General features: G+C 54.3%; 11 protein-coding genes across 11 annotated transcripts; 7 read left to right on the top strand and 4 right to left on the bottom strand.

The window, feature by feature from the left end:
- Positions 1 to 872: 872 nt before the first annotated feature.
- Positions 873 to 3,238, top strand: BO80DRAFT_471434 (putative pH signal transduction protein PalI; the record flags this gene model as incomplete). The annotated part of the gene is made up of 3 exons (XM_025723099.1): positions 873 to 1,062; positions 1,132 to 2,395; positions 2,445 to 3,238. The coding sequence occupies 3 exons, from the start codon at positions 873 to 875 to the stop codon at positions 2,920 to 2,922; spliced, it is 1,932 nt and encodes a 643-aa protein (XP_025577174.1). The 3' UTR covers positions 2,923 to 3,238.
- Positions 3,239 to 4,804: 1,566 nt separating this feature from the next.
- Positions 4,805 to 5,744, top strand: BO80DRAFT_351234 (YoaK family protein; the record flags this gene model as incomplete). The annotated part of the gene is made up of 2 exons (XM_025715570.1): positions 4,805 to 5,090; positions 5,137 to 5,744. The coding sequence occupies 2 exons, from the start codon at positions 4,805 to 4,807 to the stop codon at positions 5,742 to 5,744; spliced, it is 894 nt and encodes a 297-aa protein (XP_025577175.1).
- A 1,656-nt stretch (positions 5,745 to 7,400) lies between these two features.
- BO80DRAFT_423315 (M50 family metallopeptidase) lies at positions 7,401 to 8,664 on the top strand. Its single transcript, XM_025719018.1, has 4 exons — positions 7,401 to 7,606; positions 7,674 to 8,036; positions 8,084 to 8,128; positions 8,180 to 8,664. Exons 1-4 carry the CDS (start codon positions 7,421 to 7,423, stop codon positions 8,387 to 8,389), a joined length of 804 nt encoding a protein of 267 aa, XP_025577176.1. The 5' UTR covers positions 7,401 to 7,420; the 3' UTR covers positions 8,390 to 8,664.
- Positions 8,665 to 8,677: 13 nt separating this feature from the next.
- Positions 8,678 to 9,297, bottom strand: BO80DRAFT_423316 (uncharacterized protein). Its single transcript, XM_025719019.1, has one exon. It carries the CDS (start codon positions 9,140 to 9,142, stop codon positions 8,726 to 8,728), a length of 417 nt encoding a protein of 138 aa, XP_025577177.1. The 5' UTR covers positions 9,143 to 9,297; the 3' UTR covers positions 8,678 to 8,725.
- A 495-nt stretch (positions 9,298 to 9,792) lies between these two features.
- BO80DRAFT_433169 (uncharacterized protein) lies at positions 9,793 to 10,531 on the top strand (the record flags this gene model as incomplete). Its single annotated transcript, XM_025720814.1, has 2 exons — positions 9,793 to 9,824; positions 9,901 to 10,531. 2 exons carry the CDS (start codon positions 9,793 to 9,795, stop codon positions 10,529 to 10,531), a joined length of 663 nt encoding a protein of 220 aa, XP_025577178.1.
- A 1,942-nt stretch (positions 10,532 to 12,473) lies between these two features.
- Positions 12,474 to 13,286, top strand: BO80DRAFT_377518 (Rieske (2Fe-2S) protein). Its single transcript, XM_025716705.1, has 2 exons — positions 12,474 to 12,798; positions 12,881 to 13,286. Exons 1-2 carry the CDS (start codon positions 12,526 to 12,528, stop codon positions 13,121 to 13,123), a joined length of 516 nt encoding a protein of 171 aa, XP_025577179.1. The 5' UTR covers positions 12,474 to 12,525; the 3' UTR covers positions 13,124 to 13,286.
- A 2,510-nt stretch (positions 13,287 to 15,796) lies between these two features.
- BO80DRAFT_402548 (t-SNARE syntaxin) lies at positions 15,797 to 17,771 on the bottom strand. Its single transcript, XM_025717612.1, has 4 exons — positions 17,032 to 17,771; positions 16,806 to 16,987; positions 16,200 to 16,763; positions 15,797 to 16,153 (listed from the first exon to the last, which is right to left on the bottom strand). The coding sequence occupies exons 1-4, from the start codon at positions 17,279 to 17,281 to the stop codon at positions 16,118 to 16,120; spliced, it is 1,032 nt and encodes a 343-aa protein (XP_025577180.1). The 5' UTR covers positions 17,282 to 17,771; the 3' UTR covers positions 15,797 to 16,117.
- A 53-nt stretch (positions 17,772 to 17,824) lies between these two features.
- On the top strand, positions 17,825 to 21,015 carry BO80DRAFT_423320 (uncharacterized protein). The gene is made up of 2 exons (XM_025719020.1): positions 17,825 to 18,242; positions 18,304 to 21,015. The coding sequence occupies exons 1-2, from the start codon at positions 18,199 to 18,201 to the stop codon at positions 20,747 to 20,749; spliced, it is 2,490 nt and encodes an 829-aa protein (XP_025577181.1). The 5' UTR covers positions 17,825 to 18,198; the 3' UTR covers positions 20,750 to 21,015.
- On the top strand, positions 20,944 to 23,546 carry BO80DRAFT_19301 (uncharacterized protein). Its single transcript, XM_025714128.1, has 3 exons — positions 20,944 to 21,682; positions 21,744 to 22,069; positions 22,138 to 23,546. The coding sequence occupies exons 1-3, from the start codon at positions 21,133 to 21,135 to the stop codon at positions 23,362 to 23,364; spliced, it is 2,103 nt and encodes a 700-aa protein (XP_025577182.1). The 5' UTR covers positions 20,944 to 21,132; the 3' UTR covers positions 23,365 to 23,546.
- Positions 23,547 to 23,801: 255 nt separating this feature from the next.
- Positions 23,802 to 26,220, bottom strand: BO80DRAFT_377525 (ABC1 kinase family protein). Its single transcript, XM_025716706.1, has 2 exons — positions 25,324 to 26,220; positions 23,802 to 25,277 (listed from the first exon to the last, which is right to left on the bottom strand). The coding sequence occupies exons 1-2, from the start codon at positions 26,094 to 26,096 to the stop codon at positions 24,062 to 24,064; spliced, it is 1,989 nt and encodes a 662-aa protein (XP_025577183.1). The 5' UTR covers positions 26,097 to 26,220; the 3' UTR covers positions 23,802 to 24,061.
- Positions 26,221 to 26,283: 63 nt separating this feature from the next.
- Positions 26,284 to 27,184, bottom strand: BO80DRAFT_423322 (uncharacterized protein). The gene has a single exon (XM_025719021.1). It carries the CDS (start codon positions 26,950 to 26,952, stop codon positions 26,374 to 26,376), a length of 579 nt encoding a protein of 192 aa, XP_025577184.1. The 5' UTR covers positions 26,953 to 27,184; the 3' UTR covers positions 26,284 to 26,373.
- Between the last annotated feature and the right edge of the window lie 533 nt (positions 27,185 to 27,717).

Consider the following 27,717-nt stretch of genomic DNA (forward strand, 5'->3'; position numbering starts at 1 on the left):
AGATGTCAAACCGGGCCCATCGTCATTTCGGACGACTTGGACTCGTGGCGCGTGGGACTCGGCCCCATTATCGTTATCTGCGGTCCAGCGAATCAGAGGGCGGCCTACCGTGGAACAGGGGCTTTGCTGACTGCGCTATCTGACTGAGCCACGATAGGAGCCCGAGCGGGATCAGGAGGAGAGGGATGCCATTATGCAAGGGAAGGGAAATGGAGAGTGATAGGGCGCCGGTGCGAGGCGACTGCCTAGGGAGGGAGGGTTACCCCACCAGGATCACGCAGAGGCGCGAGAGCATCCGGACTGGCAGGAGAGCAAGTCAAGCAAAGTGACGGGCTTGCCGTTGCACAGTGGCGGCGATGACTAAGAAACGCTGTCGCCTGCGCCAATCAAGACCCCCCGATGCAGGCCGTCTTTCCCTTCCCATCATCACCTCACAGCCTGGCAGTCCAGGCCATCCGTTCGCTCGTTCACCATCACTCACCCAGTCATTCTTTCGGTCGTCTTTCCCACTGGCAGTTCCCCAGCAATTCCTGTTCGAATGCTGCCCTCCTCGGTTATTCTTCCGACGGTCCTAGATAGTTAGTTCGCCCCTAGGGCTGCTCCTCGAGCTGTGCTGGTTCTCTTTGACTGAGCTACCAACCTCTGCCACACTACTGTCGCGAATTGCTGGTCTCCCCTGGCCCCCAGGATAAGCCAACGTCAAGGGTTTGCAGGTCACACTCAATGCTCTGACTTTCGCCCTTTTTCTCCCCTACTTTCTGCATTGGTTGGACACCTCGCCTGGTGGCCGTCGGACCATTTGCATCACCGCTCTTGACGATTCCCCGCCGTCTTTATCGCGGCCACAGCGTCGCTCCGCTCTCTAAGTCGCCATGCTGCTCAAACCCGCCACGCCCCTCACCATCCTCCTCCTGATCGCCTTTGCGCTTCTTCTCATCTCTGTCATTTCCACTCCCATCGTGAAGAGCATTGCCCTGGCGCGACATGATAATATCGACTATGGGGTATTCGGCTACTGCAAGGGCGATGTATGCACCAGCATTCATGTTGGTTACGCTGACGGTTTGTCCCTACCTCTTAATTTATACCCTTGATTCTGGAGCTATACGAATCAGTGCTGAGTCCAGTTAGACGATATCACCTCGGAAGATGGCACTTTCAGCATTGCACCTAGTACCCGCAGATCGCTCTCGGCTATCCTGATTGTCCATCCGGTCGCTGCGTTTCTCACCCTCATATGCCTGTGCTTAGCAGCAGCGGCTCACTTTCATGCTCCGTCGCATTCGCCCCGCTATTTGTTGGCCTTGTTAATCTTACTACTCCCGACGCTACTCGTATCGCTCCTGGCGTTCCTGGTGGATATTCTATTGTTCGTGCCGCATATGGCTTGGGCGGGATGGATTGTGCTGGTCGCGACTATTCTTTTGGTCACTTGTGGTGTGGTTACATGTGCAATGCGACGGACGCTCGTCAGCCGCAAAGCAAGGAAGAAGCGCATCAACGAAAACGCTGAAATGAGCGGGGAGAATTACTACAACCGCCAGAATGCTGCGGCAGCAGCAGCAGGATTGCACGAACCCGCGCCCTTGAGCATGGATACCAAGGAGCCTGTCGTCACCGGATCCCCACCGTCGTCCGAGACAGGGCAGACGTTTGCTACATTCCGTACGACTACGCACGACAGTGATGATGATCGCACGCCATTAAATTCACGCAATCCACACACTGAGCCGATGCCTGACAATCAGTATGCCCGGGTACGGGCCGATAGAATGGCCTATAATTCTTCGCCCGACGAGATCGGTATTCCTGCTGGTGCCCATGCACCCGGCCCCAGGATGCGCCCGGGACCGCCTGATCCCCGCCTGCGCAATCAGTATTCCGACGGCAGCGTAGGATCGCGGAGAGGGCCACCCCCACCAGGATTTGCACGCGGCCGAGGTGGCTATCCGGCGCGAGGAGGCTACGGTCGTGGAGCGCCTTATGGAGGACCTGGTCCTAGGGGGCCACCTCCGGGCATGAACGGTGGCCCAACGGGACCAATGCGTGGTGAACATCCTGGGGCGATGGGACGAGGCTACCGGGGACCCCCTCCTCCTGGCGGCTATGGTCCTGGACCGGCCCCTCGACCGACTCCCCCTCCTGAAGATGAGTACGAATACAATCACCCGCCTGTGACAGCTCGAGAGCCGTCTCCGGGGCCAATCGGAATGGCCGTCTCTCCCGAGCACGGTAGTCCCATTGGACAGGCCATTGAGATGCAACCACAGCCTCGACGAGTGGGCTCTGCTGACCCCGAAGCGCATGATGTGATGCTTCAACCCCAGCCGCATGCGCTTTCGATCGATGGGTATCAAGAGCCGATTAGTCCTTCCAGTCTCTATAGCCGGTCAGCGTATGTTATCTCCGTGCAGGTTCCTGTTTGTGTTTGCTAACCGTCTTAGGTCCTATGTTCCTGCACGTGCCGGATGGACTCCAGAAGAACCGCATGTCGGCCACTCTCCCTCACCTGTCCATGCATATGGAGGGCCGCAACACGCACGGACCCCTTCGGCGGATTATTTTGAAGATGCAGACCCTCGATTTGCAAACCCCAATGAGTCAGCGGTGGGCAACCCCCGGTTGCCGGCCGTTCTGACACCCGGTGCTATTGGTGAGAGGAAACCGATGGAAGATTTGGCCGAAGGCCCCAGCTCACCGACTACTAGCGAAGTAAGCCACTTTACATCAATCTCTGAGCGGCCTATCAACCCTCGGTGGCGGCCGCCTCCCGTCCCAGCTCAACGGAAGCATGACGTTCTTCTGGAGAACAACCCAGACTTTGACTTGCGCGCTGGCTCTGGGCGAGCGGGGGCTGCTGGTGTTGGTAGTCGGATGCCACCCGTGTCGATACCCCGAGATACGGCAAGATACCCGATCTGAACATAATCTTAATCATTTCCTCTACACTGTGTTGTGCTTGTCACCGCCCGTGCCGGTTGCGTGGAGTTCTGGAGTCTGTGAAAATGGTTGTTGTGTTCTTGTGCCTTTTCTGTCATGCTTGCGCCGCATGGCACTGCAAATACGCGCACTCTGTCCGTTGCGTCGGTCCATGTATATGAACATTGGAAAGATCCGAGTGTACACTCCGCGGCATGTCTATGATTGTCGTTAGTTATGATCGTTATGTTAGTCCAATAGCCATGATTATGTTTGCCAGCGATCTTGCTGCACCTCGTTAGATGATTGTCAAGGAATGCTTCTGTCGTGTACGTGGCAGATGAATCAGACAAGTTTGATGCCAAGTTAGAGATAAGCCAAGCCGATCATGTGCCCCTATCGCCCCCAAGGTGCCGACGATCAACCCCGCGGAGAGCTGTATTACGCCATCACCTCTATGACACACGTCTCGGGACGACAGCTCAGGATCGCAGTGGATATCCTATAGGATTCAGTTGATCACCTCGTGGCTTCGGTAGGAGCCCAAGAGCATAGTTGACAGGTCAGATGACAAGTTGGGTTGACGAACAGCAGCCGTCAGAACCTCGCCGGTGTGGCCTTCACTGCTCTGGATCTCCTGCCGCGGAGAAAATCGGACTCGTCGGCTATCTTCAAACAGCTCTGATAGCTTCACAGCCACCCGATGACATTGATTGTGGTGCAGAATACGGTCCCCGAGCTCGATCTGCCATGCAAATGGTGGAATTCCTGGCAATACGAGGTGATCACGGTTGCCTGCTTGGGAAGTTGTGCTTCGCTTGGAGATAAGTCGTCAGCCCGAGGACTAACTACATCACTGTGTTATCTGGGGATGGAAAGCATGGCCCGATAAGAGCTATGGATCTTGACGCCTCCTCTACTAGTGCCAGGAGGCTATCGGTCTAGGCCCACATCTACCAGCAAAACATGGTTTCAAACCGCACGTCCAAGAGATGCCAAGGACTCTTGGAACCTGCCCAGCGTGGCTCAGCGGCTGAAGAACCCAAAGTTTGTCGGAATGGGAGCTGGCCCGGACAGCCACCTGCTGCCAGATCGCAGTGCACGACACGATTGGCGACACGGTCGACTGCCCGACTGCCGGAGGCCACGATACCGCGGTGTGGGTGACGTCGTGTGTGTCTTGGGGTTGAGTATAATACGAGCCTTATCCAGCCACGGTTTCGTGATTTGGCGGATTTCCCCCATCTCATAGGATGAGACCGGTCGTCTCCCGACCCCAGATGATACCTCCCGCGGCCTCCCGATGGGAATGAGGATCTACCCGGAACAGCCACCCGCCAAGATCCCACTGTCCTCCGCCGCTCAGCACTGGATAGTACAGACCGAGAACCATGGGTTTCAGGAAGATGAGCTTGGCGGCTCCCGACCGACGGGTAACATGAGCTTTTGCCGCCCAGCGGAACCACACTGGCAGACTCTGCCAAGCACCGCCAAGGGGTTGTCGCGGCGGACGATACGATACATCCAATATGGGACAGCATCGATCCCTGAACCGGTCATCTGATTGCAACCGATGGGGTATTGCTTTCCTGATGAATTCGATTTCCCAGGATGAGGCATGTCTGAAGTGTATCTTGGGCTGAAGTTGAAACGCCTCGTTCGGCGGTGGCCACGAACCAGAGGACAGGCCAAACATACATTTCTTCAGAGCAAAGATCATCGACATAAGGTTGGGATGGCTGATCCAGAATCTTGGCGTGGAGGATATCGTGGCAGCTCATGATGAATGCAGCGCAGCGTCTACGGAGTATATAGATTATGTCCGGCTCGCCAGAGCATTCTATCCTCAGTTTTCCTATCCTCATTGCTCTTGTCTGCTTTCATGATGCAGCCATATAATTCAGAAGACATTCAATCTATCCCGGCGAGGACCACCACCGGACATCTCCGGTTTGCGGAAGACAAGACTGGCGTCTGGTCTTCCGGCAATAGCACGAATGTCTCCATCTCAGCGAATCCAGAATCCCTCTCTGGAAGAGTAATCCAACACTTCAAAGAGGATATTGACAAGAAATATGCCGACGTGATGCTGATCATCTGCGGCTTCGTCGGTGGACTGGTCGATGGACTATCCTTCAACGCCTGGGGGAGCTTCTCCAGCATGCAAACAGGTACCCTAACCCCTCCCTAGAGTCCACACCAACTAACAGCATCTAGGCAACACCGTCTTCCTCGCCCTCGGCGCGTCCTCTCAACCGCGATATCCAGCCTACCTTTGGGCCAAATCCCTTATATCCCTCGCCACCTTTATGATCAGCAACGTCCTCTTCATCCAAGCATCCCGCAAGCTCGGCCCTCTCCGTCGCTCCACCATGGTCCTCTCCTTCGCCCTCCAGACAGTCTGTCTCCTAACCGCCGCCATCCTCGTCGAAGCACAAGTCGTGTCCCCAAAACCAGAGGACCCCCGTGCCCCGATCCAGTGGATGCAAATCATCACCATCTCCCTCCTTGCCTTCCAAGCAGGAGGCCAGATCTGCGCCTCGCGGATTCTCGCATACGACGAGATTCCTACCGTCGTTCTGACTGCCTTGATATGTGATCTGCTGGTTGACCCAGATCTCATGGTGAAGAAGAATCCCAAGCGAGACAGACGGATCGGGGCCTTGCTGGCCTTGTTTCTGGGCGCCATGACGGCGGGAGGGTTGTCCAAGGTTGCCACCATGGCGAGTAGTTTGTGGTTTGCGTTCGGGTTGAAGTTTGCGATTACGCTGGGGTGGATTGTTTGGAGAGCTGATGGAGCGGGGAAGGATGGGGATATTGTTTGATTTATCCCATTGTTCTGTTGATTTTCTGTTTGTTGTTATAGCTTGCTACGATCTCGGGACTAACGATGACTTTTTTATGGTATCTAAATTGATACAATTATTCTTCCATGGCGTTACTATTATATGCGTATAATATGCACCGAACATCTGTATGAACATGCACTCCGTAGGCTGCAAAATACTAGGACATACCCTTTCCCCACCCAGCTGGCTGCTAAGCCATCCTCGACATCCTACTCCACCGTTACATCCACACGCACATACCTACAGTATCCCCACCCCACTGCCCAAAGCTTATTCTAAATATCGTGCCCATCCCGCCAATCTCCCCAGTGTCTCAACCCACCAACACCACCAACGATCCACAAAACAATTCTACTCTCAGCACCAAGCTCCTCGCCCAGTACGCACTCCCCCATTCTTTGTATAACTAGATGACTAGACAAAGCGAAACCAGAGCCTAACCAGTCCAGCAGTCACGAACCCCCACGTTCGGAATCCGACCAATAGAGATATGTTAAAGACAACGCATTCGGGATAGAATTCACTTCCATCCCCGTAAAGATTGAGATAGGATCGGATATGACCTCCCCAGCCAATATATACTCAGAAAGGAGGGATGGTAGAGAATCGCGAAAATCCACTTTGGGTGGTTGGCTAATAGGGATGTGTTCTTGGGGACGCGTTGGATGTGGGTATTCACTATTTGGTATTCACTGATGTGAGTTGTGGTTGGAGTTGTTGATTTGGGGAGCGAAAAAATATATTGAAGTTGGGAGTTGGGAGTTGGTTACTAGGTGGTTGGTGGTATGCTGTGGTGGTACGGATAGTAAGTTGGATATGCGTACTGAGGGGAGGATAGCAGGATAGGATGAAGAAGGGATCGAAATGGTATGTTCGCTTTCGATGCTTCGTAGGCTTATCTAGCTGTTGACGGAATGTGTGCTAGTCATATACTAAAGCACCATCGAATTGCCTAATAGGATATAGCTAAAGTCAATATTCCAGCAAAAGGTTTAATCCAATGCGATCATGGTACAGAACAAGGCCCAGTCATGCCAGGTTCATCCAGTCAGAAACCTTCTATATACTGTAAAGTTCATATATGACGCCAACCACTAATCCTCCGTTCTAGAACCTTTGACATCCAGAGGCAAACTATCATCTAAACCACCCAAATACTCCGTCCACGGGTCCAGTCTCCAAAATTGAGGCTGGTGAAACGCCAAGTGGAGCCTTAGATTAGCAGCGTGGATCCTTCATCGTATCAGGCAAGTGGAACGTATCCGTACCCAACAAGGCTGAAAGTGAAATCCCCGCGTTAAGTCTGCAGGATAGATCAAGGGATCGGAGATGGCGGAAAATGTCAGCAGAAGTGCTTACATTACATATATATAACTAACTATATACTAGTAGTGACTAATCTTGACCATTAAGTCCGTCCTTGACAGCAATCATGCGTTGTCTTGTAACCGAATGCGGCGTTAGTCACCGCCACGTAAAAGGAGCTAAAAATACCCCACGCCCAGCCACGGACTAACCCGATCGAGCAGGAATTTACAGGCTGGGCAGTAGAACGCGTAGGCAGCGCTCATGTGAGATGTTTAAATATGCCACGGGCGCTGCTCTGCCAGTGTTGACAGAAACTATCGTCTACGCGAGTAGAAGTATACACCATGGCGCCCTATTATATGGTCCTCGATCAACGCGCCGTCGATACGGCTAGTCACCATCTCCTCAAGCGCGATCTCAGCGTCACTCATACCCAGGCTGTGACCCTGGGTGTGATGGCCGCATATGTGGTGGTGATTGCGCTGCTTTGGAATCTGCCGTATGTGCGCTGGTCGCTGTGGCCGTTCAAGGTAAGAGATATACCATAACCTCTCGGTAATGCGACGACTGGTTTCGGGCATGATCTGATCGCGACAGATGTTGGTGATTGCATTCCATGAATTCGGCCATGCCATAACCGCCTGCTGTACCGGAGGCCGAGTGAAATCGATTTCGTTGGATCCGCACGAGGGAGGCGTCACGCATATGCAAGGCGGAATGAGCGCCATTACTCTGCCGGCGGGATATCTGGGGTCGTCGATTATCGGATCGCTGTTGATTTTCGCCGGGTTCGATATTGTTGCGAGCAAGGTGGCTAGTATTGTTTTGGGAGTTTGCTTCCTGCTCACGCTGTGGTGGGCGCGGAGGGACTGGTTGACGATTGTCACCATTCTTCTGGCGGTGGGACTGCTCGTCGCGTGTTGGTTTATTGCGCATGGTGAGGCGCTGAAATGGGTTGTGGTATGTTTTCTTCATAAGATGGGGGGTTGTCGACTGACTCGTGATAGCTCTTTATCGGTGTTATGTCTGCGCTGTATAGCGTTTGGGATATTGTGAGTTTTGCTATCTTGTTTTCCTGGACCACATGCTAACCGTTCTGACAGTGCGATGACCTGATCCTTCGCAAGGTGAACACCTCTGACGCCAGCCAGTTCGCCAAGCGCTATGGAGGCTCCTCTCAATGCTGGGGTATTATCTGGTCTTTCATCTCCCTTGCATTCATCGCCATCGCCATTGTTGCTGCGATCGCGGCATTCCGCGAGTCGTTTAGCGAGCAAGAAAAGGCATCGCAGGATTTTATCCCCACTCGGTGATTAGAATGATGGGATGCTCACGATTAATGATATGTCGCATATGAGGCAGGTTCTGGGGAAAGTCGTGATTGTTATGATACCAATTTGCTATTCGTTCATCTCTGCTGGCAGATATAATGTATTCAGTTATAGCAGCTACAGCAGCTACAGTAAGCTATAAGTAAGCTTAATTAAGTAGCGTGCCAGAATACTGGTCTGGTAGTGGCTACGGGCGGCCTCAACCGGGATATCTAACGGGTTACCAAATGCGGTCCCGCTGCAACGTCACCTGTTTGCAACTACCGATGACCAGGGAACAAGCATCGTTCATCACAATGACTGCAATCCTATTATCGACTATTCTTCCGCTAGCTCTCGCTTCAGGCGAATCTGCATCGTCTCTGCTCCCTCGGGAAGTCCCACGCTCCCACTGCGATCAAAGTAAAGTCTCCAGAGACCTTTCGCGTCGTTGCCATCGTCTAATCCCAGGTCCTGAGCCTCCTGTTCCTTTCGCGCATCCTCTGGCAGTCGCACAGCCAGCCATCGCTCGTTTCCTTCTAGCGTGACATATTGTTCATCTTCCGACCAGTCAAATGGTCCACACACATTGTCCTCGCCCTCTTTGCGACCGCCATATTTCACCTCGTTGGTTTCCTTGTCCAGGTATACCCAGCGCGCGAGCGGCGGGTTCTCAGGACTCATGGTGATGAGGCCGGCAGTATTATCTTCTCCAAAGGCTGGGTGCTCATAATATTGTCCGGTAAATGGGCCCATGCGAGCGGATGGATGTTTCGTGATATGGAACTAACTTGTCAATTTCCTATCCATTTGACAGAAGCAACACTAACGTGTGACATACCTTATAGTCTTGGTCTAGATATATCTTTGCATTATGAACCTGCTGTCTCTGGACCTGCGATCCAGCGGAAACCTCACACGTGGCGACCAAATGACATCGTTGGGATCGGGACTCGGTTCGGCGGTTCTCCTCTTGGTCTCGGGCACCCTTTGTGGCTTCATTGAGCCCAATGATGGTGGGCACCAATGTTGACATCATGACCAGTGAGAAAACCATATTGGCAGCGTGTTCAAGCAAACCGACAACTGGATAAAAGGATCATCGACGCGCTGTGGTTCGCTGCAACTTCATATATATTAGGTTCGTCCGGAAGGACCCGTCTTCGGAACCCGTCATTTATGCCAGTCTGCTGGCCAATACGACGTGGAGTCATGTGTGGTGGCTGCTTGATTTACTCCATCATTTCCTTGATAATGTGCAGCTTCGCCGGAAGCGGAAGGTAACCGAGCTGAAAGCGGCCATGACCCATCATGCTTAAGTACTCCAATGAACCGGCGACCATTACACGGTGATATGTAATGACTGAATGGCGGATCGCGGATAAAAGGTTCTCTCATCCTGCAGAATGGGCGACCAGAGTGTTGAGGACATACCGAGGTACGTATATTCATGACAAGGTGATTGCCCATGTCTATACAAATTGTGTAGGAACTAACTGACATGTCTTAACAAGCGAGCCACCTGCAACCCCAAGCAACCCGACAGAGAGTGTTCCCTCCCCAAACAGACCACCCAAGCTCGGCAAGAGGCGCAAATCACGAAAGCCCTCCAACGCATCAACCGGAACCGTGGATCCACCACCGGAAGATCAAGAGGGGCCTAAAGAGAGTCCGCCGGAAGGGGCCCCGCCAGCTGAAGAAAACCAACAAGAATCCAAGCCTACTGAAGAGGGCCAACAAGAACAATCCAAGCCGTCCGAGGAGAACCAACAAGAAGAATTAAAGCCGTCCGAAGAGAGCCCGCCAAACCCACCCGCTGAGTCAACAGAGACCCCGACGCGTGAGGACGATAAGAAAGACTCTCAAGAGCCACCACAAGATACCAAACCCAAGATGAGCGCTCCAACCGACGAACTCTCTGGTCTGACCAAGGATGCTGGCGAAAAGGTACCCCATACGAAGGAAGTCATCAAGGAGATTTCCACCGGAGGGATGGATATGAGAATCGATGACGAGGACTTGAACTGGAAGTCGTCGGAAAAGGAGGGAAGCTTGCAAATTCGAGTCCGGATTAACCTGCGCGCGAAGGTACAGCTGAACCTTGATGCGAGAGTCAAGGGAGAGGTTGTCATTGGGTTGCTGTAGACTACGTATATTCCATCGACACTCGAGTGGTTACCCTGGACATATGTGATGATCTATACTTATGCAAGTATCTCCATAGCCTCCTCGCCTGTCCTTTCTTTCAAACATAGCCTGGCGTGTAACTGGGGCAGATACAAAGCCTATTCAATTGATTGGCTATCTCAGTATCTAGATATTCACTTTCGAGTATATCCGCATTTCGCCCAGTCGCTCGTCCTTGAGCTAATCTTCACCTGCTGTTGATTCATTTCATGTGATTCCTATATTCTTCAATGAGTAAGCAGATGGGTGAGTCACCAGCCTACTAGCCTGTGTAGACAATAATGATGACAAAATTCATCATGATTTCATCCATCTCATCCTTACGACATTAGCAATAAGCGAGTTGAGACTCACAGTGCCGTACCAACATGTTTAATCTCTCTACAGCATTATACATCCAGACCATTCACAATGGCCACCATTATTCCTTCTCCCCATGACACGAAAGATAGTCCCTCACCAGACCTCCCAGCTCAAGTGAATCTACACAAGAGACTTGATGAATATATCCCAATTTCCCCAACCGATGACACAGCTGCCTTTCTTAAAACAACATTCAAACATCTTCCTTCTCAGGGCTAACAAAATCTCATTAAAGATGTTCTATCCTGCATATCAGATGAGAACTTGCGATACCTTGTCAAAAGTCTCGAGACAGGCCTGCTGTTCCCCATGAAAGCCCTGGGTGATAAATCACTACATGGAATAGCTGATTAGCAAATAGAAGCTGATGATTCCGTAGAGAATCTTACTTCTAGAGATATCCAGTCAATCTTACGCAACGCCCAAGAGCGTCTCCGATCTGAATATCTAAGCAGAGATGGCAACTGCTGCGTTGTCACTGGCGTGTATAACATAAAATCTAAAGCACATCCGCTAAATGCTGCTGTTGGTATTCTTGAGGCCGCCCATATCCTTCTATTTACGCTAGGATCCTATAGAGATGAAGCTGAGCGATATCGAAGCTGTCTGATATGGGCGAACATTTATCGCTATTTTCCGGACGTCAGAGCTCGTCTGAATTTCCTGTCAGAGGATGTCAATAGCCACAGAAATGTCGTGATGCTCTTGAACTCACTCCACACGGAGCTTGGTAGTTTCCGCTTCTCTTTTATGGCAACCGATATGCCGGACACATACCGGTTGAAGACCTTCGAAGACTTCGCCACTGTCCATAACTGGCTTTTACCAGCTAATGGGCTGGTAACACTTTCTTCCAGTGATGCAATCTTACCCAGTCAAATACGTAAAGCCGGGTAGAGATTCCCAATCGAGATGGTAGATTCACCCTAGCTCAAGAATGATACTAGTGGTCTGTACAGCGGTCGAAGGCCCTGAATACGGGAAATTCTAGTCCACACGTACTGGTAAGCAAGGAAATCTGCTTATACATGGCTTGGAGCTGGTAGCATGCCACTGTTCTGCATGCGTACCAAAAGCATACTAGACGAGTCTATGAAACGGCACAACTTTCCCAGCAATTAGGCATTGTATCTGCCAGATCGAGAGACAATAGTCAATCCGAACATGCATGTGTTCCTTCTCTTTGGGGACCGATTGTGCGGTCAGCCATTGAGCTGAACCTCACAATACCCACATAGGGAATGATGTTAGGCCATATCCAGTAGAAAGATGTTCACTGGATGATAGAGATAGTACAAATTTGGAGAGGAATCAAAGAACCATTTAAGCCAAGAAATACCAAAAAAAAAAAAAAAAAAAATCCAGAAAATGGTCTCCCATTGTATCCGTATCTAATCTTCAACTAAACTCTCCGTATCCATCCACAATCTACTAGCCCGGAGTACCCGAAAAACGGGGTATATGGTCAATCCCAACCAATCACATCCCTCCCCGCAGCCCGCATCTGACTTGCCACATCCAAACCCTTCCAGATACACAATACACCATAAAGAATATGATACTAGTATCTACCCCTAGTGCATGACACAATGTTCCCCTTCTTCCAACGCCCATCCCCCAAAGGCTGGTACCGCATCGGCCTCCTCTCCGATTTTCCCGATGTAGATCACCAACCACCATCCCCAGATAACGATTCTTGTCGGGTCACGCCGAGCTGCAAAGCCTTCACGATACCCAACACCACCAATCCCAATGCCAATGGCCCGTCTCAGCCAATACAAGCAGATATCGATACCCCGGGGGATCTGAAAGACCAAGTCCTGGTATTCAAATACAAGGGTAAGATGCACGCGATTGATCATGTATGTATACCTTCCTTCCTCTATCCCCCTCAGCGATGGATCAACGAGGAGCTGTAGTGGATGGCTATCTAATAACGCACAGCAATGTCCGCATTCCTCATTCCCCCTCTCCCAAGGAAGTCTATTCGATATTGAAGATTTCGGGGTCGTGTTGAGTGCGGGGATTACCTGTCCGAAACATGATTGGTCGTTTGATTTGTTTTCCGGACAGGGGGATCGGGGGAGTTATAAGTTGAAGGTGTGGGAGGTGGAGGTTAGGGATGGGAATGGGAAGGGGGAGGGGGAGAAGGAGGTTTGGGTGAGGAGGAAGCAGAGGATTGGATAGGATAGTATTGGGATAGGTTATGGGTAATGGATGGTGGTACTATACTGTGGATTGTGCAGTGAGTTGTAAAGGATAGATTACTGTGCGGATTGTTACTGCTGTATGCTGTGTTACAATGGGTGTATCGTTGATAGCGTCAATGATACATTGAACTGACCGATGGGAAGACTAAAGGTATGAGTAAAACCAGCATTTTGATACTATAATTCTCACTGCATTCCTAGTCGATATCATACTTCTTGGAGACTCCTTGTGCGAATTAATTAGCCATACAGCAAAGTTTACGCATCACTCTTGTTAGAAAAACAGTTGGTGCTCCTATGCTTTTCCCTCTCCGGTAGCGCGATTCTCCTTCACGCAGGACGTTCGTTCTCGTTTGACGGCAACCTAGCCCGCATATTAACGCTTTGAGACCGAGACTTCTGCTCCCCAGTAGGTGCAAGTCTTTGACGATTGGTATACAGTTCCAGCGGCCCGAGAGTCGAGAGGGCAAGTAGCCCCTCGATATCAGTGGTGCCACTTGGCGCGAGACAAGCTAGGTCATTATAGTCCTGCTTTAATTCATCCGCCTTCTCCCCGCGTCCCGTCAGGTGTAGAATATGGGCGATGGCATCATGTATGCCCAGCAAGACCGGATGTGGTGGGCTGTACCGTTGGTCAGGCCACGCAGTGTCCAGACAACACAGCTAGCAAGGCGTCAGGGCGGAAGCCGACCCATCGGGCGACAATTGGATATCGAATCACCTGCAGGACATTTAAGGATGAATGAAGGACCAGGACCATGTACAGAAAAGAGCGTTGATTCCCAGCTTTGGAGAAAGGCGAGCACATGTGGTGTAGCCTGAGCAATACTTCACCGCCGATTTGAGGAATCGCGGTATGGTTTTCACTCATGCGCAATGTTATACGCAGTGTCGTGCCCAGATACTCGGCTTAGGTTTGTAACTGTATCACTGCGCCGGGAAGACGTCGATACATGGACATTGTTTCGCACAGCGCGGGTTTGTTAAAGAAATCGAGGGTACAGTCCGCTGGAGCAAGAACAAACACCAGATCAATGACCAGCCACGTGCATCAGGCAACGGTATGTATTGTAGCAGGACGAATGGATCGAGGTTAGCAACTGCTGTTCCTATACTATACATCAGTTCATGTGGTGATGCATGCCTGTTTCGGTTGAAGACGGTTAGAACTCAGGGCTGTAGTAGGTGCCAATGTTTCGCGGACAGGAAGGAATACTATAATTATATCTCGGTCATTTGATTTAGGATGTCACTCTGACTGTCTGTCTGACTATCAGCTGGCCTAGATAGAAACAACCACACAGCACATCGGCCAACGTTGTCCCCTATGAGATTGATTCGACATGGCGAATAACAATATGTTTCTCAATACATCTCCTGTAATGCGCAGGTCCAGAGGACATGGAGTAACAATTACTTCTGTCACCTGCTGGCTGGTTGTGGCGGCAGCAGCAGCATAAGGAGTTTAAACCCTGGTATTCAGAAATAGCGTTGAGAAACCTCCCTTCTTGCTTCTCCCTGCAGCAAGCACAATACTCAGCGACGAGTTGGCTTGCTGTGCGTATAGACAGTCATCTGAACCCAACCATGTTAGCAGACCCCTGCACGCTCATCAAAGTATGCTTGGCACTTTGTCGGGGGATGTTCTCCGCTTTAGACCTATATAGTCTATCGCGGGGGTGTAAATGCCTTGATTTATTCCATTCGGAGTGGATTCCCAGTACCAGTCCTGCTAGGTAGTTTCGGGTTGGTTGTTGTATATCAACGCCGTGCGTTGATGAGGAATACTGTCTTCCGCCTGTTGAGTCCGTCGTTCATAGATTTGGTGCCGTAGCAGGCTCGGTGGGCTCTGTAATTGGTTCTGTAAACACTGGTTTCGAATATTGTCCCATTGCACCGTAATCAGGTTCATGCTTTTTCTTTTAAAGGTCAGGTCAGCATCAAACTCAGCTCGAAACCAGTACCTTTACTGGCTAACTGCCTCCCGAAGATCCATGCGAGAAGGCATCTTGCTACTGTGAGAAGTACATCTCATACTCTCCTTTAACCTTGGAACATCCTGAATATTTCCACTCCCATTTGGCATAACTTGATGTATAGCAAGAGGTAAGCCCCGGGTTCATCCATATACAGTCGTGGTAGTGGAGGAGGCCGTTGTTTTGTTTCTCACGGTAGTGCTTTGTATAAATTAATCTGGGTCTTTGCTATGCCCTGGAGAATAATTTCGGCTGGATCAGCGATAGCGAGATTGTTTTGGAAAACGAGGTTGTATTCTAATGGATCGGTGAAGGACCGATATATTCCCCTCGTCTGTATCTAATGCTAGATGGCCAGAGGGCATGTCGGAGACGAAGTCTCTGCTCGGTGGTACAGATGAGCTTTAGTATTAGGAAATGAGTGCATGGTTTATATGACCTATTAAATATCATGGGTTATCTGTGGTCAGGAGTAGTGGAATCCGGTGGATATCTTCGTATCGTGATATTAGAATGGGTGAACAAGCTGGGTACGGCCGGTTAGTCTTTTTCGAGATACTGTGGGTATTTTGTATTGAGTATCGACTTGAGAGCTCATTGGGTCTAAATGTCCCAAGGTTTTTAGAATAGGGAGGGATAGAAGAAGGGAAAAAAGGAATTGAGGAACGGCATATATAACTGTACGAGGTGAATGGTATTCTCCTGGAATGGTGCCAATTGAAGGGATTAAAGAATCACTATGCTTGATTCACAGCAACATCACCGGGCTATACGCAATGTCATAGTAATGGTATATTGATCTAAGTCAATCATGACCGTTATTCACATCAGACCATCCGAAGCATAAGTAGATAGTAAAAGATCATCACAGATCTAGCCACCAGGGGTAGCTCAAGAATGCAAGGCTAAGCGACAGCAACGGTTGCATTATTCGTTCAGCGCAGCAGGACGAACACGAACCAGTATTAATACATTATAGTAGAAGGAAGGTGTTTCTATCCCGATATCAACACCCAGAGAAGGAAGAAAATCTGTCAAGTTAGCTGGTAGTCCACTTTGTAGCCCGTAGCAACTCACCATTAGAACGCCAAACATCTTGGCGATGAGCCACCGGTTCCCGGATACCCGCGTCCAGTACTTCAGTAGCTCGCGATGCGCCCCCTGCACGTTATCCACCACATCCTCCGTGTTGGCATCTATCCGCTGGATCATCTCGGATTGCTCGCTGACCATCTGGGCCAGCTGCCCAAAGATACCGCCCAGTTCGCTGATGGTCCGTTCGATCGCGTCGATCGCCTCGCCGCGTCCTTGGATGTACGCATTGCTCGTCTGCGCTTCCTCCATGACCAAGAGTTGCTGGTCAGAATGTATAGACGGGCGACCAAGAGGTGACGGGTTCGAGGGTTCCAGGGTGAGCAGGTCTGACGCACCGCCCGGTTGGGGCGTCCTCCGTCCGGAGGTGTTGTACAGCGGCGAATCGGAGCGTTGTGTATCGAGGGCGGACTGTGTCTTTGAGGATACCGACGAGACGAAATTTTCGGTTCTGGATCGCGAAGCCTGAATGTTCTTCGTTCGCACTTCCAGAACATCTTTGAAGTTTGCTCCCACGTCGGCCAATTTCCCTTGTAGCATGACCACCACCTACACCATTAGCTTCGCTTCCTGCCTGGGGATATCACGTACATTGTCATTATGCTCTCCTTCCTGGTCGGCCTTGGGCCGATTGCTCTTCGGATGTTGCGAAAGCGTGAGCGCTTGCAACGAGGCAATCTGCTGATTCAACGAGGCGAGATCTTGTTTGATGACGAACGTCAACTCGGAAATTTCAACCGGTCGGTCGTCAAAGAGCGTCTTTCGCTTGGCCACTAGACCCGTCAGCACCGTCTTTCTGCTCCGAAGGTATACTCACACTCGGCCAGTCGCTGCAACTTCGCCGTCGTCGCGGTGATGCCTCGTCCGATTTCCACCGCTCGCCTGGCAAACTCCGACCGTCTCTTGCCACCCGATCCATCGGCGGAACCATTGGCTTGTTTCCGCTGAGCATCCGACAACAGTGCCTGGCGCTGGGCCCCAGCTTTGTTGGAGGCCATGCGCTTCTGGGCTTGTCCCAGAATGGCCTGGAACTCGCCCGTACGATCTTGAATAGAGGGACCGGCCATGGTGCAGGAGGTTGTAGATGATGTCAAGCGGGGAAATGAGATAGGTGGTCGGTCACAATACGGTCGTAGATGTACAGGGGCGATAGCCGAATGCAGAACGAATGCGCGACGTGAGATCACAGAGTCGATCTAATCGATAAGGAGACAACGGGAGACGTGTCCGTTCGCTGGATGGGTATACAAAGGGAAGGAAAGAGAGGAGAGTCAAGAAGGCCAAAGTAGGTGAAAGAATTACAAAAGGGCCATATCAATCATATCATCCGAGACCAACGTCGACACCGCAGAGGCACCGGAGGGAAGATGGCGATGAAGTGGACGAAGCTGAGGCCGACGACGTCCGCGACCCGTCTCCGTCCGAAACGGGAAAGGCGGGAGGCCCAGCCACGTGCACTCTCCAGCCACTCCAGACACTCGCCACAGGGGCAACACCAGCCACGGGGTGCCCCAGGCGTCAGGCGGCCAAACGGAAACGGACAAGAGGTCAAGGCATTAGATCGGAGGCCGATGGAGACTCAGGGGAACATTCTCTCCGCCTATCTTATCCCGCTTGCGATTAACTTCTCTACCCCATACTAGATATCACTTTATTTCGGGACTCGTCTTCACCGTCCGTCGTGATCGGACACCGCACATCCCTTCTTCGCTTCTAATTATAACCTTCTCCACGTCACGCTGCTGCTGCTGCTGCTGCTGCCCCGTGGCTTGGCGGGCATCGCCATCCTTGCTCCCACGTCATCTCGTGAAACCACCCTTCTCGTTCTCCCGCGTCTTCCGCTCAACCTCGCAGCGCTTCGCCTCGACGCCCACTTTCTACCACCCTCTAGTCCAGATCTTGGCATGGGATATGCGGATCGGGCGCTGACACCGACTGTCTAGTGAATATCTACGATCCAGTCGAAACCATTGGATCCTGAGCAATGGCGCGCCAGTTCCAGCCATACGAGCCGGAGCTTCACAAGCTGTAAGCCATGCTATATATTTCTTGCAGGACCCCGCATCCACTGACGCTGCCCCGGATACAGCTCATCGGGCACCTCTGACAGCCCAAGCTCTCCTTATCCACGCGGGGGTACTCCCCTCTCCTTCAAGCCAAATGTGAACCGAGCGAAGACGAAACGTTGGGTTGAGGCCAAAAAGTATTCCTACGATGGGAACGACTGGGGCGATGACGAGTATGGCGAGTATGATGATGATGAGACTCCGCCGCTTCCACAACCTTCCGGCATGAACCAAAGCACCGGAGATATCCTTAGCATGTTCACCAGAGACGTGACTCGTCCGCCCCTCCCCTCAATGGATCGGTCGCGATCCATGGATCATGTGGGCACACTGAACGCGGCTGCTGCTGGAGCACAACGTACCATGTCGAGTGATCGCATAACGGTCGATCCTACCAACCGGACAGTCCCGATTGTGCGCCCAGCTGAGATCTACAACCGTATGAGAGCGGGAAGCGCAGCAAGACAGCAAGCGTCCGAGGCCGGCTATTTCGTGGAAAACCCAGGTGCAGCGCCACCAGCCGAGCCAGTGCCCCAGGATATGTCGTCCACCTCTCACGCGGAGCAACAGGGAGCGGCTCCTACCGGCGATCGCATTCTCCACCCGACCCTTGGTGCAGAGCGACCGTCCGATATCGAAAGCACGCCCGGCTCTTACACTGCTGAAGCATCTGGAAATACCCCTCCTATAATCAAATTGCCCGATATGAAGCGCCTGTCTGGTTTTAACCCAGACCTGTCACTCGGGTTCGATGCCACCGCCCAGGTAGAGCCGGAGGCCCAGCAACATCAACTACAGCACAACCCTTCTCTAGGTTTCCGATCGGTGGTTCATCAAGCTTTCGATGTGCCCGAGACGCCAAGCACTACCGTGGACAGCATTGCTCGGTCCAATAGCGATAGCACGTCGGTCATCAGCCCGATCATCGCACAGCGCAACCCAAGCGAGACCAAGACACCCACGATTGTCGAGGAGCCCGAGAGCATATCGACCTCCAAAGAAGACCCCGAAAACATGGTATTCAAGCCTGGCCATCGGCGCGATCTGAGCCTCCCGAGTCCAAACAATAGCCCTTCTAGGACCCCGGTCATCAGGAGCGTCGAGGGAACTCCTCCGTCCGCCGTCGGCGAAATGGAGACGGAAACGCCATCGGACGCGCCTCAGAATATCCGCCCCACCTCACAAAAGGCCACCGTGCAACTGCCACAAGCTGGGAAGGACCTGCCTGCGCCGCTGAGCGTTGGTCTTGGGAACCCCGCCGCCGAGCCTACCATTACCACCGGGGATGGGGTTCCAGTGATCATTCCGTCGCCAAGTGCGGAAAACTCGCCGCAGGATACCGAAAGTGACCGGCTGCGGAAGGAGATCATTCGTTCGTTGAGTCGGGAGAACACGCCGTCGGAGGATCCTGATTACGAAGACGAACCCCGGCCCGAAGCACCGCGGCAGGACAGCAGTCGTATGCTGGACGAGTACGAGCGGTACTGGACTGAGGGCCCCATCTCCACCTCTCAGGACATTAAGCAGCCAGCTCCCGAATACAGCAGTTCCTCATCAACCTCTCAAGATTCGCCCGCACCACCGGCCCCTCTAGTTGCCGGCTCAGGGCCTTCCCAGCAGACCTCGAAGCCCAAGCTGACCCGGCGGTTCTCGTGGGAATCTTCGTCGTCAGGGGAACCTGTTCCCGAGCCGGGCGTTCAGTCGCCTCCTGCACCGATGCCCGGGCAGTTTCCGGTTCCCACCGAGGATGAGACCCCGCCGGCAGAGCCAACGCCTAATCCCGAGCCTGTCATCGAGGATCGCAAAGAAAGCGAGCCGCCGTCCACGGAGAAGCCGAAGCTGACCATCGTACCTCCCATTCCGGACAATCGCAGCATTATTTCCGATGGGCACCTCCCTGAGGTTTACAACGCGGAGGCCATTCCGGACTCGCACGCAGACGAGAGCATCTCAGCCGACTCCGACCGGCGCGCGTCGCGAGTCATGCTCACAGCCCCCGCCACGGTGGAGCCGACCTTGCTTGGGTTCCGGGATATCCTCGGGATGAAGACGTCGGAGGATCGTGTTCGAGCCTTCAACGAGACGCGGGCGAAGTTCGGGACGATCGATACGGGACTGAACCAATGGATCTCCTTCACGGTGCATACGCACCCCGAGCACAACGACGTGGTGGAGAAGAGCACGAAGCTGACCAGCAGCGGGCCCAAGGCGCCGGTGTCGCGGGGCAAATTCCCGAAGCTGGCGGCGCTGGGGAAGGCGGATCTGACGCCGTCGGGGTCGGGCCACGTGCGACGGCCGTCGGCGCCGTTGGGGGCGATGATGAACAAGCAGCAAGTAGAGCAGCGGGGCAAAGAACTGCTGCATACGGCCGGGGTCCTGGGGGGCCGCGCGGGCGAGGCAGCCAAGGGGTTCTTTGCGCGGGGGCGCAGTAAATTGAAGGGTGGGGGGAATGACAAGGTAGATTCTTGATTCTCTTTTCCGATGATGATGATGGGTGGCCTGACCGCGAGCGCCACGCTCGAAGTGATTCCTGTTTGCGTTCTTTTGCTTGATACCACGCTGTAATTGGACATATCTCAGTGCTTCAGAATGTGACATGCATGATGTCGATCGACTAGCCTGTTCTCCTTTTCGGTTTCTATGATTGCTTGCTGGGACTTTATCGCCTCTAATGCGGTGGTATGTAGGGATTCCAGGCATTCCGCGGCTATCGTCGCCCGGTGCCCCTGGCGGAGCTCCAGCAAGCGGCCGCCCTGGACCCGGTCCCTGCAAGGCGCAAGCCCAGCCACCAACGCCATAGCGTCCATTTTGGCAGCCTCCCGGTCGCGGCCGGTGCTCGCCGGGTCTGGCGGATGAAGCGCAAGGCAGTGCCCCAGCCAGGGGGGGAGCCCGTGGCCGAGCTGGAGACGACCACCGACTCGGACGAGCCCCCGCGACGGGCCTCGATTCACTTGGGAGCTGTAGACCGGGCGTCGACCCCGGGCCGTCGAAAGCACCTCGCCGGGGACGATCGCCATGCGGAGAAACACGAGGAGCAGCAGCAGCAGCAGCAACAGGAGGTACTCGGTGACAGCGGGACGAGCCGGATCCAACTAGTGATTACTGGCGCCCCCGTGAGCCCCCCAAGTCCCCCGAGTCCAGTGAGTGTGACCCCTGGCCGTGACGCGGACGAGATTCCAGAGCGACAAAGCCGGCGTCCCTCCTTGGACCAATCGACGGGCTTAGGGGCAGCCACGGCGGGCAGCGTGCAGGAGGTGATGCTGGCTGGGGGCGACGATATTTCCCCCCCTGCAGTCTTTGTTCCACCCCGGCGGGGGTCTGTCCAACCCTCCATCTCGTCATTGGGCACGTCCGATGCTGCTCCTGCTGCTGCGGATCCTCCCCTCCTCCTGGCGCTTAACGGTGAGTGATTCACAGCCTCCGCGGCCAACCGCCGACCTGACTGACAAACTGGTGTTCGCAGCGCCCGCCGCCTCGTCCAGCCTTTCTCTCCCATCCTTCCGGACCCCCGACGTGGACATGGCTGCGCCCGACGATGATCCAGGCCCGTTGCGCACCCTGTTCGCTCGTCGTCCGCCGGCCGACCCGTCGCGAAGAAGTAGTGTCTCCTCCAGTCGCCATCCGATCGCCCCAGGAGCCCATCTCCAATCGCAGGATTCCACCCCGCACGCGCGCCTGGCCGCCATGAAGATGAAATACGGCGACAAGATCCGGGACATCCGGCGCATCTCGCTGGGACCCAGCAGTCCCACCGCCGAATCGAAGCCGACCCTCCGGAATCGCTTGTCGGTAAGTTGTGCTACGTTTCGCGTGGATGGTGGTTGTGATGGGAGATACTGATGCGGTGGATCATCCAGGGCTTCCTCCGCCCCAAGTCCCGGGGATCCAAACTCGAGTCGAGACCCGAAACCCCCATCCAACCGTCCAAGCCGGCCTCGCTGTCGCAGCCGGTGCATCCCCCGTCCGGCCACACCCGCTTCTACTCCCTCGACCACGCCCTCCCCAACGCCAGCAGCAACCTCACGGCCCTGCCCCGCATCCCCACCCCGGATTCCTTCCGCCAGGCCCAGAACCAGCCCATCGTCCTCCCACATACCTCCACCCCGACCCTCCCCAGCCCCTCCCCGACTCCCGGTGACTATTTCTCCCCCAGCTCCAAGACTGTCTACCATCCGAACCGAATGCCCCACAATGGCTCCCCTGAGCGCGGTCGAAGTGCCTCTCGAACATACGTGCAGGAGCTACATCTCCGCTCGCGCAGTCCCAATGAATCCGCGCCTAGACCGGAGGAGACGACTCTCCCCAACACCGACGAGACCGACCCGGCGATTGGGCTCGGGCGATTCGCACAGAACCCGCGGACCAGCCGGGTGGGCGATCAGGAGTTGCCGTGGAAGTTGAGCATCCCTGGCCTGGGTGGGGATATCGACGAGCATGAGGAGGATGTGGACTATCCCAGAGAAAAGGCGCGGGTGGAATCCGCGGGATTAGACAATTCTACGACCACCAACGAGAAGCACCACACCACAGCGCTAGACCGCTCCCCCTCGCCACGAGTTTCATCGCCATCCCCATCGCCTATCCCAGCACCCACGGCACCCCCGGCAATATCTCCACCTCACGACGGACCTCCTACCTACATTTACTCAAAACTGCCGCCCCCGCCCCCGCCCTCTGCCCCTCGCCCACAACCATCGCAATTGACATCAACCGGCCCTCAGCCAAAGACCATCTGCAAAGACGAGACATGCGCAACGTCCATCATCTGTCACCCACCAGCGCCAATTCCCATTCCCCAACGCAAACCCGTCACTACCTCCACCTCCACCACCACTCCCACTACCGCTGAGAAACCTCTTTCAAATCCAACTTCAGCCCCCGACAAACCGAACCCTTTCCCTCATCCCCACCGTCCGGCCCCTCCCCGCGCCCTCGTCTCCTCCCCCATCGAGCTCCCCGTCCCCGCCACTGACGCCGACACCGACGACGGCAGCGACAGCTCCAGCGAACCCGAGATCGTCATGTCGAGCACCGCATATCCAGGCCAGGAATGGCGTCCTGTCGGATACATGGGATATGAGTGAGACGGTTTGTCCCATTCTACCTGGATGATTGGTTCGGTGTTCAATTCAAGGAACTTGGTATTTAAATCCGTCATCTTGCCTACCTATGAATGATCTATACACTTGGTTCTGCTCATTTGCTTGGACTTGTTTGTTTTGGAGACATCGTTATTTGCGTTGCCTTTTCTGCCCTTTTTTTTTTTTTTTTCTTAGAGGGAATGGAATGGGGGTGTGGTGAATACGTGACTGATACCCAAGTACTTTTGTCTTTTCTCTTTTTTTTCCCTTCTTGGCGATTGTTGGATTAGCATTATCGTGACTCCAATATATCACTGTGTGATTGTTCTTCTTTCTTTCTTCGAGGTCAATTTATTTACGTAGGACAATGTTTCTCTCTCTCTCTCTCTCTCTCTCTCCTCGAATTGGAATTACCAGACTTGGGTATTCGCAGTCAAGCTCACCAGTTAGCCAATCCGCTAGTCAGCCCAACAGGGCGCGGGAGAGTTTGGTGCAGTCTGTAAAGTCGTCCTTATTCAACTAGATAAAGAGCGCCTTTATGTCTTTTGTATAGGAACTATCTATTTTGATTTGTATAGTAGGAAATAAAGTAGGGGATATCCAAGAGGGGAGTACATGTACAGAGAGTATATTCGCTTTATACAGCCCGTTTTGCAGGTGGAGAAAAGAAGAGGAGCTGAGCGTGAAGAGGGGTTGGGGCCTATCCCTCAAACACATTCTGACTCAACTCGACTCCCAGATCCTTCGCCATGCCCTGCATCTGCGCCTCAATGGTATCTTCCATGCCGCCGCCGAGGTGCAGGAACTGTCGCACCTTGGTGAACCAGAAGAAGAGGTCCGTGCTGAATAGCACCACGCGGAAGAGCATGTGGCGGGCGAAGTTGCGCAGTTTCTCGGCTGCTGGGAGGTCGGGGGATTCGACCAGCGCGCGGGATGCCCAGGTGCCGGTGATTTTGACGCGGTTGACGGGCGAGCCCAGGAACTGGTTGTTGGCTTGGACGATGCGGAGGTTACGGCCGATGAAGATCAGGGGGCGAGGCCATTTTTCTTCGTCGCCGAGGACTTCGCGGATGGCTTTGCGGGCGGCTTGCTGCATCTCGTAGTGGCGGGTGGCGCGCTCGGATTTGCTGAGGCCCTCGAAGGAGCGGTGCGTGGAGAGGTCGCCGCCGCGGTAGGGGCGCATTAGGGTGGCCGAGGCGAAGATGTCGGTGTTTTGCACGCCCCAGCCGCGGACGATGGAGGTGAGAGTGGTGTTGTCGAAGGTGAGGAGGGCTTTCCAGAAGCGGGCGTATTGGTGGCGGAACTCGGGCTCCATGTGGATGTAGAGTCCGTGGTCGATGAGGACCAGCTCCGGGTGGCCGGAGGGGGTGCGACGGATGAAGATGTTGCCTGGATGCGGGTCACAGTGGACGAGACCCCAGAGGAACATCTGCGCGGAGAAGAGGTCCACCATAGTGGTCATGACTTCTTTGAGGGAGAGCCCGAGACCAGCACGGGCGTACCCGCCGCGCCAGTGGTCGCGCTCGGGCTTGATCTTGGAGATCAGCTGCGGGTTGCGGGCAAATTTGGCGACGGGATCTTCGGTGTTAGGGGCGTCAAGCGGCGTGCCGTGGCAGCCGGGAGTGCCAGTGCGCCAGCCACCGCGCCAGGTCCGCGTGATGGAGTCCTTGTCCCAGAGACGGACGCCCTCGATCCATTCGGCGGTCATGACGCGCTTGGAGCTAAGTTCGCGGTGGACTTTGGGGATGTACACGCGGCCACGGAGACGGGACTCGCCGGCGACTAGACGGGCCATGTTCTCCGAGTTGTCGGCTTCGTTTTCAAAGTCGGTCTCGAGAGAAAGGCGCTCAGACACATAGGGGACGAGACTGTAGAAGGGGATGTCGAAGGTGCGGCTGTAGATCCAGGCCACGACTCTGATCTCATTAGCTTTGGTATGCGGTGGGAGATGGGGAGGCTCACTTGAAGGCCCACAGATCCCATTTCAGTTGCTGGGCGATCTCCCGTTTCTGGATCTTAATGGCCACCTCGCGGCCATCAGGAAGACGAGCCCAATGCACCTGGGCCACACTGGCACTCGCGCGCGCAGCACGCTCCATGACTCCCTTGCCGGGCTCGCCGGTGAAGGAGACGCCAAAGACCTCCTCGACGGAGCGACCAAAGTCCTCACGGATGACCTTTTCGACATCTTTCCAGTCATTTTGAGGCGCATCATCAAACATGCGCGAGAACATCTTCTGGAATTCGGGCGGCAGGATGGTGGATTGCATGGCGATGGCCTGGCCGATCTTCAAGTACAAGCCGCCATTGTGACGCAACAGATCGGACAGCCGCTCCGCATTGCGGGTGTGCACGGCGTTGATGGAACTGGCCAGCGGTGGGTTGGGACGGAAGTTGATCTTGTAGTCGAGGGCTACAAGAAGGCCCAGGCTAAACGTGCGAGCCGTTCGCGTCAGCGAGGCGGCGTAGAATTGGGTATCCAGGACGTAGACGACCCCGGTGGCTAGTGAGAGGTAGACGAGACGACGGAGCCATTTCCGGGTGCGATCGTAGGTCTTAGCTCGGGTGGGCTTGCCTAGGGAGGCTGGAGAAGGGGGGACAAATGGCTGGTATCGGCCTGGATGGACATGGCGGGCGAGTTGGAAGAGAGGTCGGGGAGCACGAGGGTGAAGACGTGGGCGGGCGAGCTGGGAGGGGAGGGAGCGCAAGGCGCGGGAGACGGTGGCTGATGCCATCAGAACGAGAAAACAGGGAAAGCGATGGTCATGGCGGGGCGATGGTTGGCACGGGAATCAATGCCGTGATAGGAGGTGAGAAGGGAGAAGATGGGGGAAGAGGAGAGAAGAGAATCAGGGAAAGAATAAGAGAAGAGATGACGTGAAGGCGGAGAGAGGATGACGGATTGCCCGATGGGGGCATCGCGGAGGCGGAGATAAGCTGCATTTCGGAGGCTCCGCGGACTCGGAGGGATTCTGCTTATTGCTTCTACTCCGTACAACAATGGCGGCTAATCTATCCTGCAAACATCTCCTCGACCGACATCACACCCCCTAATCGCCGACACACCCCCGCGTATTCCCGCATCTTTCCCGGGATGATCTCCTCCCATAACTCATCCTTCTGCAACCACTCGTACTGCTCCCGACACACCGGCTCCGACGCCAACGGCAGCAACGTTGGCAGGTTGGTCAATGCCGCCCGCACAAACCCTTTCTTGAAGCACGTCCCAAACGCCGCCAGTGTCTCTCCGTCGGCGCAGATGTCACGGCCTTGCAACAGTGGCCCGCACTGTCGCTTGATCACGTCCGCCACATCGTCGCCCAGCCGCACCATCGCCGCCTCCTGACGCGGGTTGTCAACGCGCTCCATGAGACTGCGCACCGCAGGGAGGAAGGTGTGGTTGCGCGTCCAGAGGTCCCAGTGAGGGACAGTCGGCTGGCAACCTTGGTCACAGATTTCGCGCTGGAACTTGGTGAACAAGTCATTGGGGCGGCCGGTCAGGGCACCCAGCACGCGGATGCAGATGGGGCTGAATTTCGCGGCGATTAGGGGCAGGAGGAGGTAGAAAAGGAGGAGTGAAAAGAGACGCATGGTGTAGATAGTCGGTACGCTCTGCGCACTGGCATAGACGTAGGATAGACCGCCAGAGCAGACTGCAGAAGAGGTGCAGCGCGAAAAAAGGAGCCTCCGCTCTGGTCTGCTCCGGATTTCCCCTGATTGATCGACAGTCTTTCCCCGCAGGCCCCCGACACCTAACTCCTCGGAGGGACGAACCAGCTGCCTCTGCTCTGCACGGGTTCTGGACATGGCTACGACTGTAAACCCCTCACGACGATTCCAAGGAATCGCACCTGTGACTGAATATGAGCTCTCAGATCGACACCCCCGTTCAGCGACTGACATCATGATCTCCTATCGCGGCCAGCGCGGGAGCAGCCGTTCAGTCTGACAGCCACGTCCATTCCCCTGCGATCCTCCAACTGCACAACAGAAATGAAGGGGGCCTCTCGATCATCGGCATGCAGCCACTAGTGATGCTGACTGCTGAGCACTTGCAGCTGCGGCTACTGCACACCGTCCGATGATTCGTGCCGTACATCTGATCGGTCCGACTCACCTGATATGACACGGAATGCGGGGATGGCTGCTTGCGGCCTGGGATGGCGCCCTCATTGGGGCATCGTGGTCGGCTCCTGCAGGGGTTGGTTTCACTCGCGCGAACAGGTCAGATCAGGCGGTCGGCCTGATTAGATTGGGTTCGAGGATTGGGTTCATCCCTCGTTGAGCGCGACCGCATGCCCGACTCGGTGGAGTCGTTCTTTGCCTACGAGGGATCGGCTCATGCTTCATGGAATT

The sequence above is a fragment of the Aspergillus ibericus genome, assembly GCF_003184845.1.
Source record: "Aspergillus ibericus CBS 121593 unplaced genomic scaffold BO80scaffold_11, whole genome shotgun sequence".
Taxonomy (NCBI): Eukaryota; Fungi; Ascomycota; class Eurotiomycetes; order Eurotiales; family Aspergillaceae; genus Aspergillus; species Aspergillus ibericus.

What these genes read in the sequence shown, in the direction of transcription:
- BO80DRAFT_423315 (XM_025719018.1), top strand. Translation starts at nt 7,421, where the DNA reads ATGGCGCCCTATTATATGGTCCTCGATCAACGCGCCGTCGATACGGCT. An exon ending in GGTCGCTGTGGCCGTTCAAG is followed by an intron (nt 7,607 to 7,673) that starts GTAAGAGATATA and finishes TGATCGCGACAG; the next exon opens with ATGTTGGTGATTGCATTCCA. An exon ending in TGTATAGCGTTTGGGATATT is followed by an intron (nt 8,129 to 8,179) that starts GTGAGTTTTGCT and finishes CCGTTCTGACAG; the next exon opens with TGCGATGACCTGATCCTTCG.
- BO80DRAFT_423316 (XM_025719019.1), bottom strand. Translation starts at nt 9,142, where the DNA reads ATGGGCCCATTTACCGGACAATATTATGAGCACCCAGCCTTTGGAGAA.
- BO80DRAFT_377518 (XM_025716705.1), top strand. Translation starts at nt 12,526, where the DNA reads ATGTTCCCCTTCTTCCAACGCCCATCCCCCAAAGGCTGGTACCGCATC. An exon ending in AGATGCACGCGATTGATCAT is followed by an intron (nt 12,799 to 12,880) that starts GTATGTATACCT and finishes AATAACGCACAG; the next exon opens with CAATGTCCGCATTCCTCATT.
- BO80DRAFT_402548 (XM_025717612.1), bottom strand. Translation starts at nt 17,281, where the DNA reads ATGGCCGGTCCCTCTATTCAAGATCGTACGGGCGAGTTCCAGGCCATT. An exon ending in GTTGCAGCGACTGGCCGAGT is followed by an intron (nt 16,988 to 17,031) that starts GTGAGTATACCT and finishes TGACGGGTCTAG; the next exon opens with TGGCCAAGCGAAAGACGCTC. An exon ending in AGATGTTTGGCGTTCTAATG is followed by an intron (nt 16,154 to 16,199) that starts GTGAGTTGCTAC and finishes CTAACTTGACAG; the next exon opens with ATTTTCTTCCTTCTCTGGGT.
- BO80DRAFT_423320 (XM_025719020.1), top strand. Translation starts at nt 18,199, where the DNA reads ATGGCGCGCCAGTTCCAGCCATACGAGCCGGAGCTTCACAAGCT. An exon ending in GAGCCGGAGCTTCACAAGCT is followed by an intron (nt 18,243 to 18,303) that starts GTAAGCCATGCT and finishes CCCCGGATACAG; the next exon opens with CTCATCGGGCACCTCTGACA.
- BO80DRAFT_19301 (XM_025714128.1), top strand. Translation starts at nt 21,133, where the DNA reads ATGAAGCGCAAGGCAGTGCCCCAGCCAGGGGGGGAGCCCGTGGCCGAG. An exon ending in CCTCCTCCTGGCGCTTAACG is followed by an intron (nt 21,683 to 21,743) that starts GTGAGTGATTCA and finishes TGGTGTTCGCAG; the next exon opens with CGCCCGCCGCCTCGTCCAGC. An exon ending in CCCTCCGGAATCGCTTGTCG is followed by an intron (nt 22,070 to 22,137) that starts GTAAGTTGTGCT and finishes TGGATCATCCAG; the next exon opens with GGCTTCCTCCGCCCCAAGTC.
- BO80DRAFT_377525 (XM_025716706.1), bottom strand. Translation starts at nt 26,096, where the DNA reads ATGGCATCAGCCACCGTCTCCCGCGCCTTGCGCTCCCTCCCCTCCCAG. An exon ending in TGGGATCTGTGGGCCTTCAA is followed by an intron (nt 25,278 to 25,323) that starts GTGAGCCTCCCC and finishes TAATGAGATCAG; the next exon opens with AGTCGTGGCCTGGATCTACA.
- BO80DRAFT_423322 (XM_025719021.1), bottom strand. Translation starts at nt 26,952, where the DNA reads ATGCGTCTCTTTTCACTCCTCCTTTTCTACCTCCTCCTGCCCCTAATC.